Here is an 18,518-nt window from a genome sequence, read left to right as displayed (position 1 = left end):
TTTTTTTTAATGTAGAGCAGTGTACAAGAAATAAGTTTTCATAATTTTTTCCAATTTTATTTTTTCATCTCTGCACCTCACAATTGGATTTTCAGGAAAAAATAAAAAAAAAATGAATCTTTTCTTTTTTTCTGATTTTTACATTTTTGTATTTTGCAAGGATTATACCCTCAGATTTTTGTTACAAGATACAAAAATTGACAAATCTAAAAATCAAGAAAAGATTCACCTTTTAATTTTTCTTGAAATTCTGTTTGCTAAAAGCTGAAGTGAAAAAATACATAATTGAAATTAATAAAAGTAGTGGCAATGATAAGTATTTGTATATATTTTTTGTTTGTTTGATTTCTCCCCAATTTACAAGGCCAATTACCCAACCCACTCATTAAGACTACGTGGGTAGTAATGGCATACTACCCACTTGAGGTACCAATAGATATTCTTCAGGATCCCTAGAATTAACAAATTTTCACATTCATCTATGTTTTAGTTTTTTTTTTCCATTAACTTTTAACTAACCTATCTTTTCACTTTGTAGTTTAGCATTTAAAGTGGCAGTACACATGTTTTTGGTGAGATTGTGGAATTTCACAGACCATGCTACCAGACACCCAACTACATGAACACTACTTAAGATTTAAAAGATCTTAAGTAGAATTTAAAAGAAAAAAATCTTAAGGACTAAATCTTAAAAAATATCTTAACTCTAATAACCTTTTATTTTTCTTTTATTTGTTTAGTTATTATTATTTTATTGGGGTACTGTTTTCTTTTATTCTGGTTTTAATTTTCATCTGTACTTTATTAATTTTGCTTTGAACTTACTTGCTTCTTTTTTTTTCTTTCAATTATAAAGTATGCAGATAAAAAGATACAGGACAACATTCTGTGATTAAAAAGCTGCAAAGTGCTCCTATGTGCGTAGAAACAAGGAGGTAGTCATAATGTTATACTTGATCTGTGTGTATAATGTATCTTTTCAAATTCTCAAAACCATGACATGCTGTAGATAATTCTAAAATAAAATAAACCGGCCATTCAGAAAAAAATCACTATAGACAGACAATTAGACTCAATATCATTTATTAACACATTTTTTCTCCAAAAAACAATAAAACAGTGTATAAAAAAATCACAAATACATTCATCAAACAGTTTATAAGATGGCAATGTATAGTGTATAGATTTCTGTTTATGGCCAGTTTTGCTCTCGAAATCTACGACTGGGATTTTAACATAAACTTGATCCTTAGGGCAACTTATTTAAACTTAAAAATCCTATTCTGTCACATTAAGTGTCCTGGTAAAGTTTAAATGACATAATTTGAGCCTAAGAGAAACAGTGACTCATGAATCTTAACTGAATAACTGATGTCATCTACAAATGATATTTTAAGGTTTAAGCTTGATTACAGGGGGTGTGGTGTTGAGTTTTGTTCTTAAATATTCAGCCCTGTCACAATTGACTCTGTTATACATTTACTATAAATGTTATTTGCATAAAAATAGTTTTTTTTTTTAAATGTTGAACAATGTGAAACATTTGTTTACAGGTAAAAAACAGTGCTCTCTGGACATTAACAAATATTAACTGAGCATATGACGCCATCTGGGACCAGGTTGATGAAATGACTTGTCTATGCTCTGTTTACTCCCACCTTACAGATCACAACAGAAGCCATTCTGTATAAAGCTGTATCTGTTGCTTCTAGTTTGATATCATATTTACATTATGAAACACAAATAATTGGTATTATCAGTTTGTTATTTGTGTATATGTGATTATATTTCCTATACACATTATAGACATGTGCATTTCAGTTTAATCTCAGAGCTTTTATGGCTGAAATTGACAGAAAAGACTGAAGAAAGATAGCTGCTACCGCATAAATCCCCATCAACAGTACATAGTGCCTGAAAAAGTCCTGCAGAGAAAAAAAGAACCATGTTGAATCTAAATACATTTTTATTTGCATTTTATAATGCATAGGTTGATTAAGAACAGCAATGACAACTTACAACAAATGCGTCTCGTGGGCACTCAGAACTTCTCTGAAGGTCTTGCGGTGTACAAGTTTCCAAAGACAGAATGCTGTTAGCTGAGAAGCCATACAAGATAATTGCGCAAAATCCTAAAAACAGCCCACAGAGTGTTGAATACAGGCAGTTTTTCAGCTAAGAGAAGGAGAAAACACAAACACAAATAGTTTCAGCATACATTGTTAGTACAACTTTTGCTAGGATATATTATTTATCTTTGTAATACACTCTTTTACTCATCCTCAAGGAATCAACTGATAGGAATGAAACTAGGTGGGTGGTAGTATCAGACTGTAATGGACTGATTTATAATGGCAGCTGGTCACCTTCAATGACGAGCATAGATGTATAGTAACAAAGATGTTCTGCACTGTCACTGGGTTTAATGGAGCTGCTCATCACTGTGTGAATCAAGCAATCAAGCTGATCTTATTACATTACATTACATTACATAGCATTTAGTGGGTGCTTTCATCCAAAGTGACTTACAAATATTGATGTACATTAGAAATAGAGGATGTAGATGTTTATGGCAAAAACATTTTAAGAAGAACACGCATCAGTACTTCAGTACTACAGTTTACAATAAACTACTTGCAATACTTAGGTTAAAAAAAAGTTGAATACTTTAGAACTTCCATTTAAGTGTGCCACTTAAAGAACTATTCAACTTCTACTCAATTAATTAACTAATTAATTCATTAATATTTTTAATAGAGCAGTTTTATACATGTCTGGTGACAAAAGTCCCACATTTGTCTTGGTGGAGGTGACTAACGAATCTGTATGATCAGGAACAGTGGTCAGTACCAAGATCAAGGGTTTAATGTCACACAATCATTACAGGCTCTACAACCAGTAGCCCTACCTCTTCTGAACGCACACTCTGGTGCAATAGTGCAACAGGACAATACCTGTCCACATACTGCTCCTGTTTTGAGAGCTTGCCATAAACATATGCAATGGCCAGCTGCATCACCAGCCGTATTCCTGATTTAAAAATATGTGGAATGCTTTTGGACGTGCTATCAACACCACAACCCTACGGCAAAATGTGCGGTAACTGCATGACAGTATTTAAGCTGCATAGGATGGATTATTGGAGAACATCATTAGGAACCTCTACAACTCTATGCTGAGACGTCTGGCATGTTGCGCTACATAAGTGTTACACGCTACTTCTGTATGTGTAGCTCAATAAATATGACCAAGAGTTTCCCAGTATAAATTTTACATTATTTATTGTCCCTGGTAACTTTCTTAATCTTTCTTCTGAATGGTACTTCACCCTTACACTCTTGAAGAGGAATGTATTTGCCTGCCCTGTTTTTAAAATCTGTCACCAACAAAATTACCTTCATTTGTCATATATACATTTTTTCAATGTATAAATATCGTCGCTGTCCAATGAAAAACAATTATCTCCATTTTTGTCGATTTTTAGTTTGCTAGATAGTTTGAACTAATTGTCCCTCAGACTGTGCCAGAATTTCTTGGTAAAAAGGACCAATAGGAATACTTAAAATAACATTAAATAAACTCTTTTTATATTGACTTTCATTGAAAGTTTAGAAGTTTTTTTTCATTGCTTTTCATTGGACAGCGACTATTTGCTGTTTTTTCCTTTTTACTTTTTATTACAGTTTATTACATAATACTATATAAGTTCCTTCACATACTGATCTTGCATTTCTTACATTTACAATGTAGAAAATAATAAAAGTGTCCAAGCATTTTATTGGTAGTTTTTATTTAATGTCAATAACTTCACAAATTTTATTTGTTCCCAAATTTTATGTTAAACATAAAACAACACAAATAAAAAATTATACTTACCATCTTCTTGCTGGGAGATCTTTCACATACAAATGCAAGTGATCCTCCTGTTACATGCTGAGCAAAAATGACAATCCAAAAATATTATCTTTTTTTGTGGTTGAATTAAAAATTCAAGATTAAAATAAGTGAACTTAGCTTTTTGTAGTTATTATTTTTTGAGGACCACAATATTTGATTGTTTCTAATTGTATTTTCTATCCAATTTGGAAGGCCAATTACCCAAACCCTGTCCAAATAAATTCCCAATATCATGAGTAATGTCCTAAAGATTAACGCATGCTTCATCAAACACGTGAATTCAGCCATCACCTCTTGTACAACTACCAGCTCTGATACAACAACAAACAGACGCCTGTGCTGACCATCATCACACTAGCAGTGATAAGGACAGAGAGTGTCATCTACCCACCCAGAGTGAACATGTCCAATTGTGCTCTTTTCGAGTCTGGCTGCTGATGGCAAACAGCATATTCTGGTATTTAAACTAGAATATTTGATTTTTTTCCATATTAATTAATAATATTTTTAGTTGTGATTTTATGGTTGTCTCTTACATGGAAAGTAACTAGGTGTGTAAATATTAAAGAATAAAAAACAAAAACCACAGGAATAAGCATTATTCTGCGAAATAAAAATTGAGATATGCCTGCATTTATATAAAATAAATATATAAATATAAAAAAAAAAAATAATACACACCATCGCTCCAACACAGATTGGGCACCAATAGAGGAAAGTTACATCAATGCTCAAATAGTAAGCTGGAAATGCCAGGATCACTTGGAAAAGCCCAACTAATATCGTAAGTACCTAGAAAAGACAAGCAGTGTACATTTTAATATACATTTAAAAATATACATATATATATATATATATATATACTTAAAAATAAAGTTATTCATACTCACCGCTATCACCTCGGGATCGTAGAATCGAAACAGAACATATAATCTGTGGGGACCGGTCCCTGTAGACTCAGACTGGGTGGCAGGCATCATCTTAAAAGAGAACCATTATGAGTGAAATCTATCAAGTTTTGTTGAAGATAAGATTTAATAATGATGAAAGGTGTCTGCAAAGCCTTCCCAAAATTAAAATTCATAATTTGTATTTCCATATATAATAAGTTGGCAATTTAGAAAGATTATGTGGCTAGATCCAACAGTTTTGTCATTATTTCCTACAAGTACAGGTATATGACTACAATTGAAGTTAGCTTTGTGGACATGAACTAGTATGGGATATGGGTGTGGATATGGATGTAATTTCTGTCAGAATCGCTTGACTGTACACACGGACAGTTCGAGCCAGATGCCACCAGTCACAATCATTATTAACCATTGCACTGTGCACTTTGAGTGATACACACACTTGTACTTGTCCAACCTTTGGGCAATGACTGCCAAGAGATTTAAACCTAGAGTAATTTAATGTAAAATACACTGAGTGATGAATGGAACCACACCCTAAATTAATGTCTCTTCAATCAGATAACAGAAAGATAACAGAAATCTAATGCACCAATCACTGAGCATTAGGAGCACTTCGAAGTTCTATAATTACAGACTGTTTCTTCTGTTTCTTTGCAATACCTTTTTATTTTTCTTTCACTTTCTTCAATGGTCAGAACCACTACAGAGACAGATAGTGGACTATTTTCCGTACAGCAGTGAAGAAGTAAAGTGTTTAAAGACTCAGATCAGCACTGCTGCATCTGATCCATTTGCACCAGCACAACACACACTAATACACTAATCACCTCCATGCCAGTGTCACTGCAGTGCTGATAATGACCACCCAAATAATAATAGCTGCTCTATGGTGGTTCATTATGTGGGGTCCTGACCACTGAAGAACAGGTTGAAAGAAGTATAATAAAGTATGCAGAGAATCAGACACAGGGGAGGGAGAGAGGGAGAGAGGAAGAGAGAGGGAAGGAGGGAGGGAGCATGGGATGGTTTGATGAAAACCACATGTTCTGCTCTGCTTACTATGAACACTGCACAATGTGGAATGCAGACTGGAAATGTGTTTAGAGAGACTCTGCGCTCTCTCTAACGTCACTGCATACACACAATCACCCATGCAGGCAAAGTAGCCATGTTGGGCAAGCAGCCTTACTAAAAAAAGGGAGAAAATGAACAACAACTACTGAGGGTGGACAGCATGTGACTGGGCAGCCCCCATGGTTGAAAAAGCATCGCTAAAGTGCCTTCTAGAGTGGCAAAAAGACAAGTGCTCTGTGGGGAAAATGTGGAAGAGTGTCTGCTACTAGGCTGCCCTTTCTTGCAGTACATTATATTAAGATACCCTCTTGATCAAGGAATTTTTATATCGAACTATTAAAGTAATGTAGAACAGTATCAACATCATACTTAATTAGAGTCACAACTTTTTGAAAAATGTGGTTAGCCATTTATTCATAAATTATTATTTTGTGTTAAAGTTCAGATGAACAGTACTAGGAAGCCTAATAGTATGCAGGATCAAAAACATTGCATAGGTATTGCAATAGCCACACAGTTAAATGGGTTGCTGGTTTGATCACTGCTGCAGTTTCTGTCTGTGAAATGTTTGGTGTCTTAATGTAACGTGTAATTTGTAATGTGTCTTAATGCCCTTCCAAGTAAACAGGGTGCCATTGGGTCAATATCAATGCAACATAGTTGGTTACATATCATACAAACACTGTGTAATAATAAATGTTTTAGTACTAATCATACATGAATCATACATGAATTCTAAATTAACACATTATTAAAAATATAGATTAATGTTACTTTCATTTTAAAGTGTTTATTTGTACTATTTATAGATAAGAAAGTTTGCCATGTCTGCAGTACTGCCTGGTTAAGAGGTTAAAAGTTTTTAAAAGTATGTTATCCCAAGAAGACAGGATGGACAGGAAATTCACATATGGAAATAGCTGAACAAATCATTAAAAAAAAAACGTAAAAGGTATCTCTGCTGTAAAGTAAATGCTTTGTTCTAGATTTTGGAGTACAGCTGTGAGGATTTGGTTGCATTCAGTGACTAGAGCATCAGAACGTTGGATGATCACATCCTTAGGTCATCCTCAACCTTCCAACTTTTAAAGAAGTAACAGCTGACATGTTAAAATTAATTATAGTTAATATTTATCATATTCTCTCCATAATATCATGGTAAATGATTTTAGAAACAGAAACAGGGTCAAAATGAAAAATTCTACATGTTTACAACTCTAGCTAAACTATACTGTCATTAAATTATTATTTTTTTGCTTAAGTTGCCATTGTCCACTCTGTGGTGCAGCTTGCCCTGACAGGGTGGACAAATGCTCTGAACATGTAAGTGAAAAAATATATATATATATATTTTTTGTGTAATTTGGGGTCTTATAAGCCATTATATACTCTTATGTAAGAATTTTGCACTCCGCTGCATTCAGACATCCAGAGAGTGAATGCACCGCTGCATTGTCCAGTGCAGTGAACTCCAGTACATTAACACCCACTGACAGTAATGGGATGGGCTAGGGAGCCCTCTTGCTCAAGGCAAGCCCCCCCTAACTCAACAACCTCCACATCACACCCCTCCCTCCCAACTCCCCAACTCCCTTCCAATCCCCCACCCCTTTCCCTGCAGCTGGACAACAGAAGAATAATATGACACTGTGGAGAAAGTGAATAAAGAAAAAAGCTAAAAGTTAAGCACTGCTCACATAAAGAAACTTTAGAAACTGTTCCTCCATGCTCATCCCTTCATTCCAGACTAAAAGTGAGTCTAAAGCAGGGCTTACCTCGGCTGCAGGAATGCCTCTCGGCTGGGTAGTCGCGATCAGCTCGGCTGGGGCAGAAAGCAGAGCACTGGACTTCTGATATGAAGCAACAACGTGAACGAATGAGTGCGCAGGCAGGGGATAGGACAGGAGGAGGGGGCAGGAGGGACGAGTACAGAGAAAAACAATGAACGGGTGGGACGTGGTCTGAATGTACTTATCCAAGACTTTCCCGGGCTCGTGTTGCTGCTGTTAGTGTTGGAGATCTATGGTTTTGATAGTTAGAGGAGTTTGAAGATTGGAATAACCGGTGTGCACGGCGTTTGGGTAAGTTGTGCTTGGTGGGATAAATGGGTTTGAATTTTAAAGAAAGAGAAAAAAACAAATCCAGTCGTTTACACGTGTCAGGACGAGGCGACAAATGCAAACATCAACTGTCCTGTATGACTGAGTATCGTCACAGACGGCAGAGCATCAGTTTACATAATATTTTTTGAAGATATGGGGTGAACTCTCCCAAAACGTGAGTGAGTACATATTTAAAGTTCATATTTTTTGTCTCCAACTAAGAAGTAAACTGTATATGTGGTTATGCTGTAGTTTTTAATCAAGCTCGTAGTAGGTGTTGATTTTGGAGCTGGAGCTGCTTTTTTGGGACAGCTACCTCTCAGTCTATGGCGGTGAAGAACTTACTTGAGTGTGGACGGTGACACTGGTGTTTCAGAAGCGTCCAGTTTATGGCAAGCATGTTCATTAGTGGTTTCTGGGTTGTTCTTAACCATCCAAACCAAATTCCCTCTCAGCTGGTTGCTTTAATTAGAATCAGAGGGAAAACTATTACAATGAAATGAAAAACAAATGAAATGCAAACCATATAGTAATTTAGAACAGAATCAACATCATATTTAACAACTAGTGTTAACAAATATGGTTTGCCTTTTATTCATAAATTATTATTTTGTGTTAAGGTTCAGTTGAACAGTACTTGGTGATATTTTAGAAAGCGTAATAGTATGCAGGATTAAAAGCATTGCATAGGTATTTCAATAGCCACACAGTTACATGGGTTGCTGGTTTGATCATTGCTGCAGTTTCTGTCTGATATGTTTGGTGTGTTCTCCATGAGTCTGCGTGGGTTTCCTCCAGGTACTCCAGGTTTTCTCCCAGCCCCTATAAAAGAAAAATTACAGTAGGGGGTTTGGCTGTGCTAAGTTGCCTCTAGGTCTGAGTGAACAAGTGTGTGTGTACTCTGGGATGAACTGGCCTGTGCCCAGTGTTTCCGGGAAAGCTCCAGACACACTGTGACCCTGGTAAAGCTGAGTGGATGAGAAGATAAATGAATGAATACGTCTGTTCATTATAAACAGAAATGGCTCAAACTGGTTCATTTCCAGATTCTAAGGCTTTTTTCAAACTGTCATCTGACAGCAAATTGAATGAAAACCATATTTGGAGGAGGTTTTTAACGCACTTACAGTTTGATTCGTATAGATTGTATTTTATTTTACATCACTCACTACGTTGTTACCACATCATTCACCCACGCCGTTAGATTTGTGATATCGGAACATACAAATAGTAGTATTTTTCATTGTTCATTTTCATTCCTAAATTATTTATATTCAGAGTTGCAGAGACAGCATGTGAGAGCCTCCTCCAGATCATTAGTGTGAGCTTGTCCAGTGCTCCGGTCTCCTTCCACTAAAATCCACTTTTTCTTGTTTGTGAAATACTAGGTCATGCTGCATATGAAACTGTTTCTCATCCTCCCTTGTCTTCAGTAGCTAAGAAAAGAGAGATCTCAGAAAAAAAACGAGTCGATCTGAACCCTGGCTGGATAGAGCCGACACTGTCTTATTATCTAAGGAGGAGCTTACAGCTTCTGTTTACAACCAGCTAGTTAACGTTTGTGGGGGGAGGGAGCCAATCAGAGGCAATATGTTTGCATGTATGAATAGTCATGAGCAAGAGCCCAAATCCTGTCTTTCTTCAGAGACCTCTAATTCAGTTAAATAAAGCAGGGCTAAACAGAAACACTGGAGCACTTTTTTCACAAAAACGGCTCACATGACATTCATTCAGACTAGAGAACATAACTAGACAACTTAAAAAGAATGAAAAAAACGACAAAATGAGACCTTTAAAATGTATGTGGAGATTTATCTATACACTTTGTGAACAAAAGTATTGGGACACCTGCTTCTCCATTGGTTCTTTTGAAATTATTTCAATTAAAAGGAGTTTGTTATGTTGGAGTAACTGTCTCTAATGCTTGGGAAGGACTTTCTGGTTTTTTTTTTGGATTGTTGCTTTGAGGATTGGATTGCACTCATTGCATGTTGGATGGTCACCATACCACCTCATCTCCAACTCCCTAACTCGTCCCAAAACTTCTGAGAAGCACAGTCTTTATTTCAGGAAATAAAGGTCCACTGCTCTAGTACTTTTGGGAAGAGTGGGGTGTTCATGTATCATTCTGGCCTTTCTAGTGACCTTGTCGCTGAATGCAGTCAAATCCTCTTAGAAATTTTCTAAAAATCTAGAAAAAACTCTTCTCTGGACAGTGAAGAAGTTACTGCAACAAAAGCAGTATATACCCTCTTAATTGCCCCTGATTTCACATTTGTCTTAATACTTTTGTTTGTGTAGAGTATTTTTTTTACAAAACTGTTATACTATATTTTTTACAAAACTGTTATACTAAACATGCAATTGGGTGAGCAGAGTACTTGATATTCAGCCCAGGCCTGGGGGCACTGTGTGACCTTGACTGCTGACATTCATCAGACAGACCATTTATTTGTGCTTGGAAATTGTTCTGGTTCTATTAAGTCGTTCTGGACTTCCTTCACAAACACAGTGAGTAACACTGCTTGGGTCGGCTTCAACTTCACTTTGAGGGAATCCTGTTTTTAAGGACTTTCTTTCACTGTGCTTTACTCTGTTTCTGACAACCAGAAGAAAAAAAAAATCCCTTTTTCAATATTTTTTTCATAGAAGTGAGTAATTTTATTTATTATTGGATGCTTAGTTGTAATCATACATTCAGCTAAAGTGTTTGGTAACTGTTTCTATTTGAAGAAGGTGTTGAACTTAACTCAACCTAATTGTGGCATCTTACCAATCTGCAGACATATGTATGTTAGCCTAATAAAGTCCACTATACAGTAGGTCACTGTGCCTTTCAGTAGTACGCTTTTTTAGTTCCTTGCTGTAACTCACTCCACACATTTCTTTTTTTTAAGGACATATACATTTTGGCATATTATACTTCCAGAGGTTTTGATTAATGTAATTATGTAGCTTGTACTACATGAACTTATAATAATAAATACTATTTTTGATTTGTTGTTTGTGTTTTGGTTTTACCACAAAGTATTTTATCTAAAAAAAATTATAGAATTATATATGAGAAAAAGGAAAAAAAAAACTTAAACAAAACAACACAAAACAAAATCTATTTCTTTTTTTTTTCTTGAGGATGTTTAAGGATAAAGTCCCTTCATAAATAAAGAAATAAAAGTCTAAGTAAATAACTTTTTTTTGCTTTTTTTACTATATGGTCATTCGTTTGAATAGTTTAAATAATATAAACCTTTTCTTATATTTTAACCAGTAATGTGTATACAATTACAATTCACGCTTAAAAAACATTAGACCTTGCTCTTCCTGTCTGTTTAAGTGGACTCACATCTGCACATGCACATTCTCTCTGGATTATGCATGGGCTGTGTTCCAATTTAAGCAATATCTGCTTAATCCTCCTTCCTGCTTTCTTCCAGTTTCTCATAATATAAGAATCAGAAATATGTCAATGTGGCTTTGGGGAAAAGCACAATTGTCATTTTCTTCTGAATGGTGCATCAGGGAGAAACAAGCAGAAATGCTCAAACAACACTATATACACTTCTACACTTTAACAGTTATTTAAACGCTTTGTAATATTAAAAGGTTCCTTGCTTGGTTAAATTGGTCCTCTCAATAAAGGACAATGCCTGGCTGTTTTTTTTCCTAGTTACTACTGTCTTTTAGACTAGTCCCTTTTTGAAAAATGTTGTTTCAATGTAGCAGAAATGTGCCTATTGTGCGTACAATACTTGTACAGTACAGAACTTTGGACTCAACCTTCTCATTCATTGTTTTTCTTAAATGTTTTTATCTAGACAATTGAGAGACACATGTGGAATTACGTACTAAACAAAAAAATGTTTGAATGAGCTGGAGCTTCACAACTATTGTTCAGCACCTCCAGGAACTCCTACAAGACGCTGAGAAAACTATTCCAGGTGATTCTTCCTCATGAAGACACTGAGATTAAAATAGTGTGCAGGTCTGTCCTCAAAGATTAATGTGAAAAGAATCTAAAGAATAAAAAACACATTTTGGTTTGTTTAACAATTTTTTACAGAATAATTCTGCATGTGTCCCTGTATAGCTTTAATGGCTTCAATATAAAATTTTCATTGTAAAAAATCAATAAAGGAAACAAAATACATTGAATGAGAAGAGGTGTGTCCAAACTTTTTATTGGTACTGTATTTAGATATGCCTGATTTTCCTATATATGATCACAGACAGTTCTGCTAAGCATGTAAAATCATGTATGCTAATATTTCTTTGTTTAATGCATTTAGGTACTAAAATCGAGAATGGCGGTGACAGTGTCGAGTGACTTGTCTGTGAATGTAAGTGAAGATCAAGTTGTGAAGAAATTAACAGACAAACAGGAAGTCTTAAAAGAGAGCTTACGCAAAGGGGAGCCCAAAGCCATGGGGGTAAGTGACTGTGTCAAATTGAGTCTTAAGGTTTGATCATATGTAAATTACCTATGTACATTGGCAATCGCTACACAAGCCCTTATTTCTTCCATCCTGTCATGTTTTCCATTGAAAAAACGTCATTTATCCAACCATGCAAAATCTTAAAGCCTTGCTCCACTGCTTTTATAATGAACAATCGCTGTTTGATAAAAACCTCCTATCGCCAACATAAAAAGAAGTAGGAATAAGTAAAAGTCTCATTTATTTTATTACAGAGCATTCCTATAGGTTCAGTTATCATAAACCTAATGTAAAACTTTACTGCCAGATTCACAAAATACTGTTGCAAATGTACACTCAAAGATTTTTACCTGACAGTGATGATACTTTGCTATTTTGTCCTTGAATTAAAATAGCTTGTGATCAGAACGTTTGCTTAACCTTATGCATGGGATGTTCCTGGCATTCAGTTTTCAGTGCTTAGGTATATCTGAATTTCAAACTGTGGTCTGTCTTTTAGATTTGCCAAGTGATGGTGGGGTTTATGGTCATCTCCTATTCTATTCCACTGCTCTCTGCTGAGTTCACACAGCTGGTCTGGTTTGGTGTGCCGTGGTGGAGCGGCCTAACAGTAAGACACACTTGTAATCAGTCCGCTGTTTAAAAAACAGAACATTCTGATATCTAGCATGGTAAATGTTTTGTTGCCTAAAACTACTCTTTTACAGTTCCTTCTCTTTTCAGTTTGTTGCTGCAGGTACTATGGCTTTAGTAATGGAAAAACGCAACAGCATACAACTGGTGAGTTGGGAACTCCTACATCTGTTTGAGTTGTAAGGTGTTATCTTGTGAGTGAGGTTGAAAGGATCAGAATGCGAGCAAGGATTGATTCCATTTCTATGGGTTCTGTGTCTGAAGTTTGGAGCACTGGAATAGGTTAAGGCATTACCACCCACAGGGGACAGTGCCGTGTTTGGTAATGACTGTGAAAGGTGGCATCTGGCTTGAATTGTCTATGTGATCAGACAATGACTCCGGCTGAAATCAACCATCTCATGACAAGTCATTAATTCATGTCCTATGACATATGGCATGTTAGTATATTATCCTATTATTTAGCCCTTAGTTTTTTATGTCTCAGGCTAATATGTAAATGGTTACACGCATGTTCAAAAAAATGTTGTAAAAGTCGAAGTGGGATAGAGTGTTTTTCAGTTATACATGGGTACAGCCAAATGGTGTATGTTCTATCACTCATAGATGCTAATTACTTTCAGTCTCCATCACATTACTTTCCACATTTTCACTCACTATTTGCTTATGGAAAGGCTAACAGTTGAAAATGAGAGCACGAGTGAATGAGTGAATGTAAGTAAGCTTCTGCACATCTATTTCCTGTTTCTAGGTCCTGGCATGCTTGCTAATCACAATAGCGGCTGCATTCATCTCCATCCTTGCACTGGTCTTCTACTTCGTTGACCTTCTGAAGAACCCAGAACATGAATGCATGGAGAACCAGACGAATTTGCCCGAAAATACATGCGAACAACTTTATCATGGCAGTGTACGGACAAGATTGGAGTATCTTTGCATTTCTGTATCTTTTTTTTCTCACTGTAATTCCTGAGAAAACTTATTATGTGTTTTTCGTCCTTTTTTGTACCAAATTCACACCAAACAATAAGACACTGGTATTTTACCTTAATTCTTCCTCTTTGTCTCTTTTTCAGGTTTTCAGCAAAGACATGAAGTCAATTCTTATGTGCCTGACTGTAGTGCAGACTGGCATCTCCTCTGCTTTTTCATACATGCTGTACAGCGAACGGAAAAGGTTTATCCGCTACTCGGTAAGAGCAATGCACAAACACTACGGGGCAGTTTCCCGGACAAGGATTAAGCTTAGTCTCTGACAACACAGCATTTTTTATTGAAAGTAGTCTATGACTAGGTTTAATAGCTGTCCATTAAAAACTGCCCTTAAGTAAAATTTTTCTTCATGTACACACAGTGAGACGGTTGTGCACATCTTTAGAACTGAACGCAACACATATGCAACCTGCCATACACACAAAACGGTAGTGAAACTCAGCAGCATCAAAAAGGCTTAAGGATTTAATTAAAGATTACCCACATGTGTATGATGTGTCCTTGTCCCTTTATCTAGCTTTTGGAAGCCACGAGTGAAAGCTCCAATGACACACACAGAACATAGGCAGATATGTAAACAGTTAGGTTCACAATTCAACCAGTTGTCTAAGCACATAGTCAAACTGCAGGCTTATCTTTGGCCTTAGGCCCGAAACATACTTCATACAGGGACACTAATGCAAATAACAAAACGCCCAACAAACCCTCTGCAAATGCACAGTACTGCTGTAGAAAATGAATGTGCATTTTTATGGTACTGTGGTGACTAAAACATTATATACTCAGTGGTCAACAAATGACAAATTATAGGGCTATGACAGTGGAATAGAGTAGTCCACATATATTTTGGGCCTTAAAGTGTCTGTACACCTCACATTTGTTTGTACTTAAAGTACTTAAAATTAAAAACAGGTGCACCACATCAGCTGTAAATGATTAAAACATTGTTAGAAAGGTTTGTAAGGAGACTGAGTGCATCCCGATTGCATATTATTCTGTAATACTAACCAGTTCTTAAGTGTGTTTTATGTATTATTAAAAAAAATAGGTAAACTCAGATAGCCACAATGCATATTTAGAATTCATGCTGCTTAAAAGGCTTCTCTCTCTTAATTCCAGAGAGAGAAAATCAATATTGCTGCACATTTGCAGCAACTCTCAGATATTCAACTTGATCAAAGGTTCACGCACTGTTGATACAATCTGGTGTTGGTCAATCTCTAACCCAGTCTGACTCTAGAGATGGGAAAATTCCAGAATCCAAATACAGTCTCCGTTTCCAAAAAAAAAAATCAGACAGTAATCATAATGGGCTCAATGTTTTCAATACAAGAAAGCAGAAAAGAAAAGCAATTTCTCTCAAATGTGAGAGAGAGCATGGCTGTCTTTATTCTCTCCATCTGTTCTCTATTGAATAATGCAACCACAGAGTGTTGGCTGTAATGGCATGCCTAATTGGAAACAGCAGAAAAATAAAGCCCAAAGTATTATGCTTTAACTTGTTTGGGCTGAATCATCAATGCTTTCATAAGACATTACAAAATATAATATGTCTTTAAAAGCTGCTTATCCCTTATTAAGTGCAGAACTCACAATCCCTTCTTCTCTCTCTGTTGCCTCTTAAAGCTTGTGAATTGAAGATCTCCTGTTTATCATATAACCTCGACGTTCAGGACTCCAATCTACATATGGCGCACATCTCTGCAACTTCTTTGTTATGTCTGTAATACATTGCTTCAACTGTACCTTAATACATTTACTGACCAAAAATATCACATCAAAAAGGAGTTGATGGATTGGAATGAAACTCTGTAAGTGTGAATGTTATGATGATATATGCAAGTGATTAAAACATTAGAGTGTAAGGAAAGGTTTATTAGGGGAAACTGCACAATAGCAAGGAGACTCTAGAATGCCAGTCTCAGCTGGTCCCATAAATGCTCTATTAACAAGAAATCTGGCGACTGGCAGGACAAGAAAAGTGTTTTAATCCAGCAGAGAAATTCCTGGGAAACCCTTATGGTGTGTGGGTGAGCATTATTGTGCTAACAATTTCCAGTTGGAAGCCCCGCCATGAGAGCCAACATACTGAATGTGCTACACCTATTATTGAGCTCTTTGCGTCCCCCTGATCACTACTACAGGTGACTAGCTGATGTTTATGTTGGCTCCCCAGATCAAAGCTTTAGAAGTTAGGGTAGTGTGTTGTTACACAGCAAAGGCAGGATGGAAGCACTACATGAATGTTGTTGGATCCCAAACAGACAACACAGTTTCAGTCTGCAGTGGTACAGGTTTCTTGTTTTTATGACATCTCTACAAAAAAAATCAGTGGTACCTAATCACCTAGATGGCAGGCAATTTGTAAAAAAAGATCATCCTGCTTCTCTCAGTTCAATGATGCATCCATATTAAAAGTCTGGGCATATTGTCTTTGAGTGTTTGTAGAGGCATGTCTAGCAGTCCACAATCTCTCATCAAGAGGTACACTACCTAAAAGTAGCCTCTGAGGTAATTTCTATAGGACAGTGGGAAAAGCACTATTAAGACCTTCTTGTGGAAAGTCTCACTGTCCTATAAGGCCATACCTGTTATCATTTACACAGACATAACTGCACGTCAAGGTTTGCAGACATTGTATGCTTTATTTTTTTTTGCCAATAAGTGCATATTGCTTTATATATTGGACATTATGTATTTGCGGGTGTTTTAAGTTGTGTCAGTGTTGTATAAATGTATTATTACTTTTTTTATCTGCATCAAAATCACATCAAAAGCAGGGCAGTTGTGAAAGGGTTAAATTTCAGCTGTAAAGAGAGCGCTGGATCTAAGAGGTCTGTTGTTTTTCATGCTTCCTTGAATGGACAGTGAGAGCTGTGTTGTGTTGAATCTTGCAGCCGCTGGCCTTTAACCTTCTGAAATTCTTCCAATTGTCCCTACAGTATTTCTCTCTCATAGCAACAGACATGCTAGGCTTTTCGGCCTCTGTGAGAGAAGACACTTACTTTTTCACTCTGCAGTACATTTAGAAGTGATGAAAAGCTTAGTAACCACTCACACAATGTTCATTTGTTAAAGCACAGCAGGATGAATTACTTCCCAGAACTGTGAGTGTTTCTAAGAATTGCAAGTGAAGAGTTTCCAAATTACATTACAGTATTATACTCTGTCATGCAGGAATTGTGTCTGAAGACTTTTGCTATGTCCCCTGGAAACTGAAGAACAGTGAACTGGGAGTAACCTGTCTGGTTGCATGGACAATTTAGCCAGACGCCACTGGTGACAATCATTAACATCCACTACACTTTTTAGGTGGTAATGCCTTTTACAACATATTTTTGGTCCATCTGGCACCCATTATCAGGCCTCAATGTGACAATGTATGTTAACTTACCATGAGCACTCAGGCCAGCCTTCAACATAACTTTCTCAACTTTTTGTAATTTGGTAAATAATGGTCAATTACTCATCGTGAAGCTTTTAAATTGCTTGTGTGTAAAGTTCACTTTCAGCAGCATATTACACTAAAAAAAAACAATATCAGTAAAAATTGTATTTATGGAACCAAATTATTCAAATAATCAGTTTAATTAAAACTTATTAGAAAAATACAATTTCTTGACACATGCGTTATCTTTGCAAAATGTCTTTTGAATATCGCCAAACAAGTACTCTAATGCATTTATAATGATTCAGAATGTTGTTTTGATGTTAACTAAAGAATGTATGTTTGCCACTTAAATGTTTGTGTTTTTTTTATGGAAATATGTTTATAAAGGTGAAATTATAAATTGAAATTGTAACTTGTTTTTATTTGTATTCATTTTCTTATTTTAGTTCATTAATATGTACACTGATGCTCCTGAGCAACTCCAACAACTATAGAAAATATAACATATAACAAAATACACTTTAAACTTGCTTTTGGGTGGGTGGGGGTTTGCAGGATTTCCTGGATATTGTTTATAATTCATGGGCATCAGGGAGCCCCTGTTAAAATGCAGAAGACTCCCTGGCCTTCAGGGATAGGTAGGACACCTGGCACTTAGGTCATCACTTAAAATATAACACCTCAAAAACAATTTACACAGTGGTATCCCATGACTTTTTGTAATTTGGTAAATAAAGGTCAATTACTCGTATTGAAGCTTTTAAATAGCTTGTGTTTGTGAATTCAGCTGCTTATTACAGTGAAAAAAATTAATCAATGAAAATTAATATTTGATGAATTTTGGAATCAAATCATTTGGATAATCAATTGCATTGAAACCTAATGAAACAAAGAAATATTTTAACACATGATTTATCTTTATTCCAAAATGTTATTTGAATATTGCAAAACAAGTATTGTAGTGCATTTATAATGATTCAGTATGTTGTTTTGATGTTAACTAATGAATAAATGTTGGGTTTTCATTTTTGTCTTTCACAAACAGGATTTTAGGAGAAAAAAGAATATTCTCTATTCTTTC

General features: G+C 35.8%; 2 protein-coding genes across 3 annotated transcripts; one reads left to right on the top strand and one right to left on the bottom strand.

Annotated features, from left to right (window-relative positions):
- Positions 1-1,066: 1,066 nt before the first annotated feature.
- Positions 1,067-7,764, bottom strand: si:dkey-9i23.16 (uncharacterized protein LOC571915 homolog). Its single transcript, XM_049480994.1, has 6 exons — positions 7,661-7,764; positions 4,788-4,877; positions 4,579-4,689; positions 3,877-3,933; positions 2,020-2,175; positions 1,067-1,925 (listed from the first exon to the last, which is right to left on the bottom strand). Exons 2-6 carry the CDS (start codon positions 4,875-4,877, stop codon positions 1,818-1,820), a joined length of 522 nt encoding a protein of 173 aa, XP_049336951.1. The 5' UTR covers positions 7,661-7,764; the 3' UTR covers positions 1,067-1,817.
- A 50-nt stretch (positions 7,765-7,814) lies between these two features.
- Positions 7,815-17,843, top strand: tmem176 (transmembrane protein 176). Of its 2 annotated transcripts, XM_022684506.2 has the most exons (8): positions 7,827-7,966; positions 11,803-11,925; positions 12,274-12,414; positions 12,920-13,030; positions 13,144-13,200; positions 13,805-13,963; positions 14,130-14,246; positions 15,673-17,843. In XM_022684506.2, the coding sequence occupies exons 3-8, from the start codon at positions 12,289-12,291 to the stop codon at positions 15,682-15,684; spliced, it is 582 nt and encodes a 193-aa protein (XP_022540227.2). In that variant the 5' UTR covers positions 7,827-7,966; positions 11,803-11,925; positions 12,274-12,288; the 3' UTR covers positions 15,685-17,843. The 2 variants fall into 2 exon arrangements, with proteins under 2 accessions (XP_007229543.3, XP_022540227.2); XM_007229481.4 differs by lacking the exon at positions 11,803-11,925 and having other exon boundaries at positions 7,815-7,966.
- The last annotated feature ends 675 nt before the right edge of the window (positions 17,844-18,518 follow it).

This window comes from Astyanax mexicanus, chromosome 7 (genome assembly GCF_023375975.1).
Source record: "Astyanax mexicanus isolate ESR-SI-001 chromosome 7, AstMex3_surface, whole genome shotgun sequence".
Taxonomy (NCBI): Eukaryota; Metazoa; Chordata; class Actinopteri; order Characiformes; family Acestrorhamphidae; genus Astyanax; species Astyanax mexicanus.
Note: the sequence above shows the minus strand (reverse complement) of the source record. Positions and strands in the feature narration are given on the sequence as shown.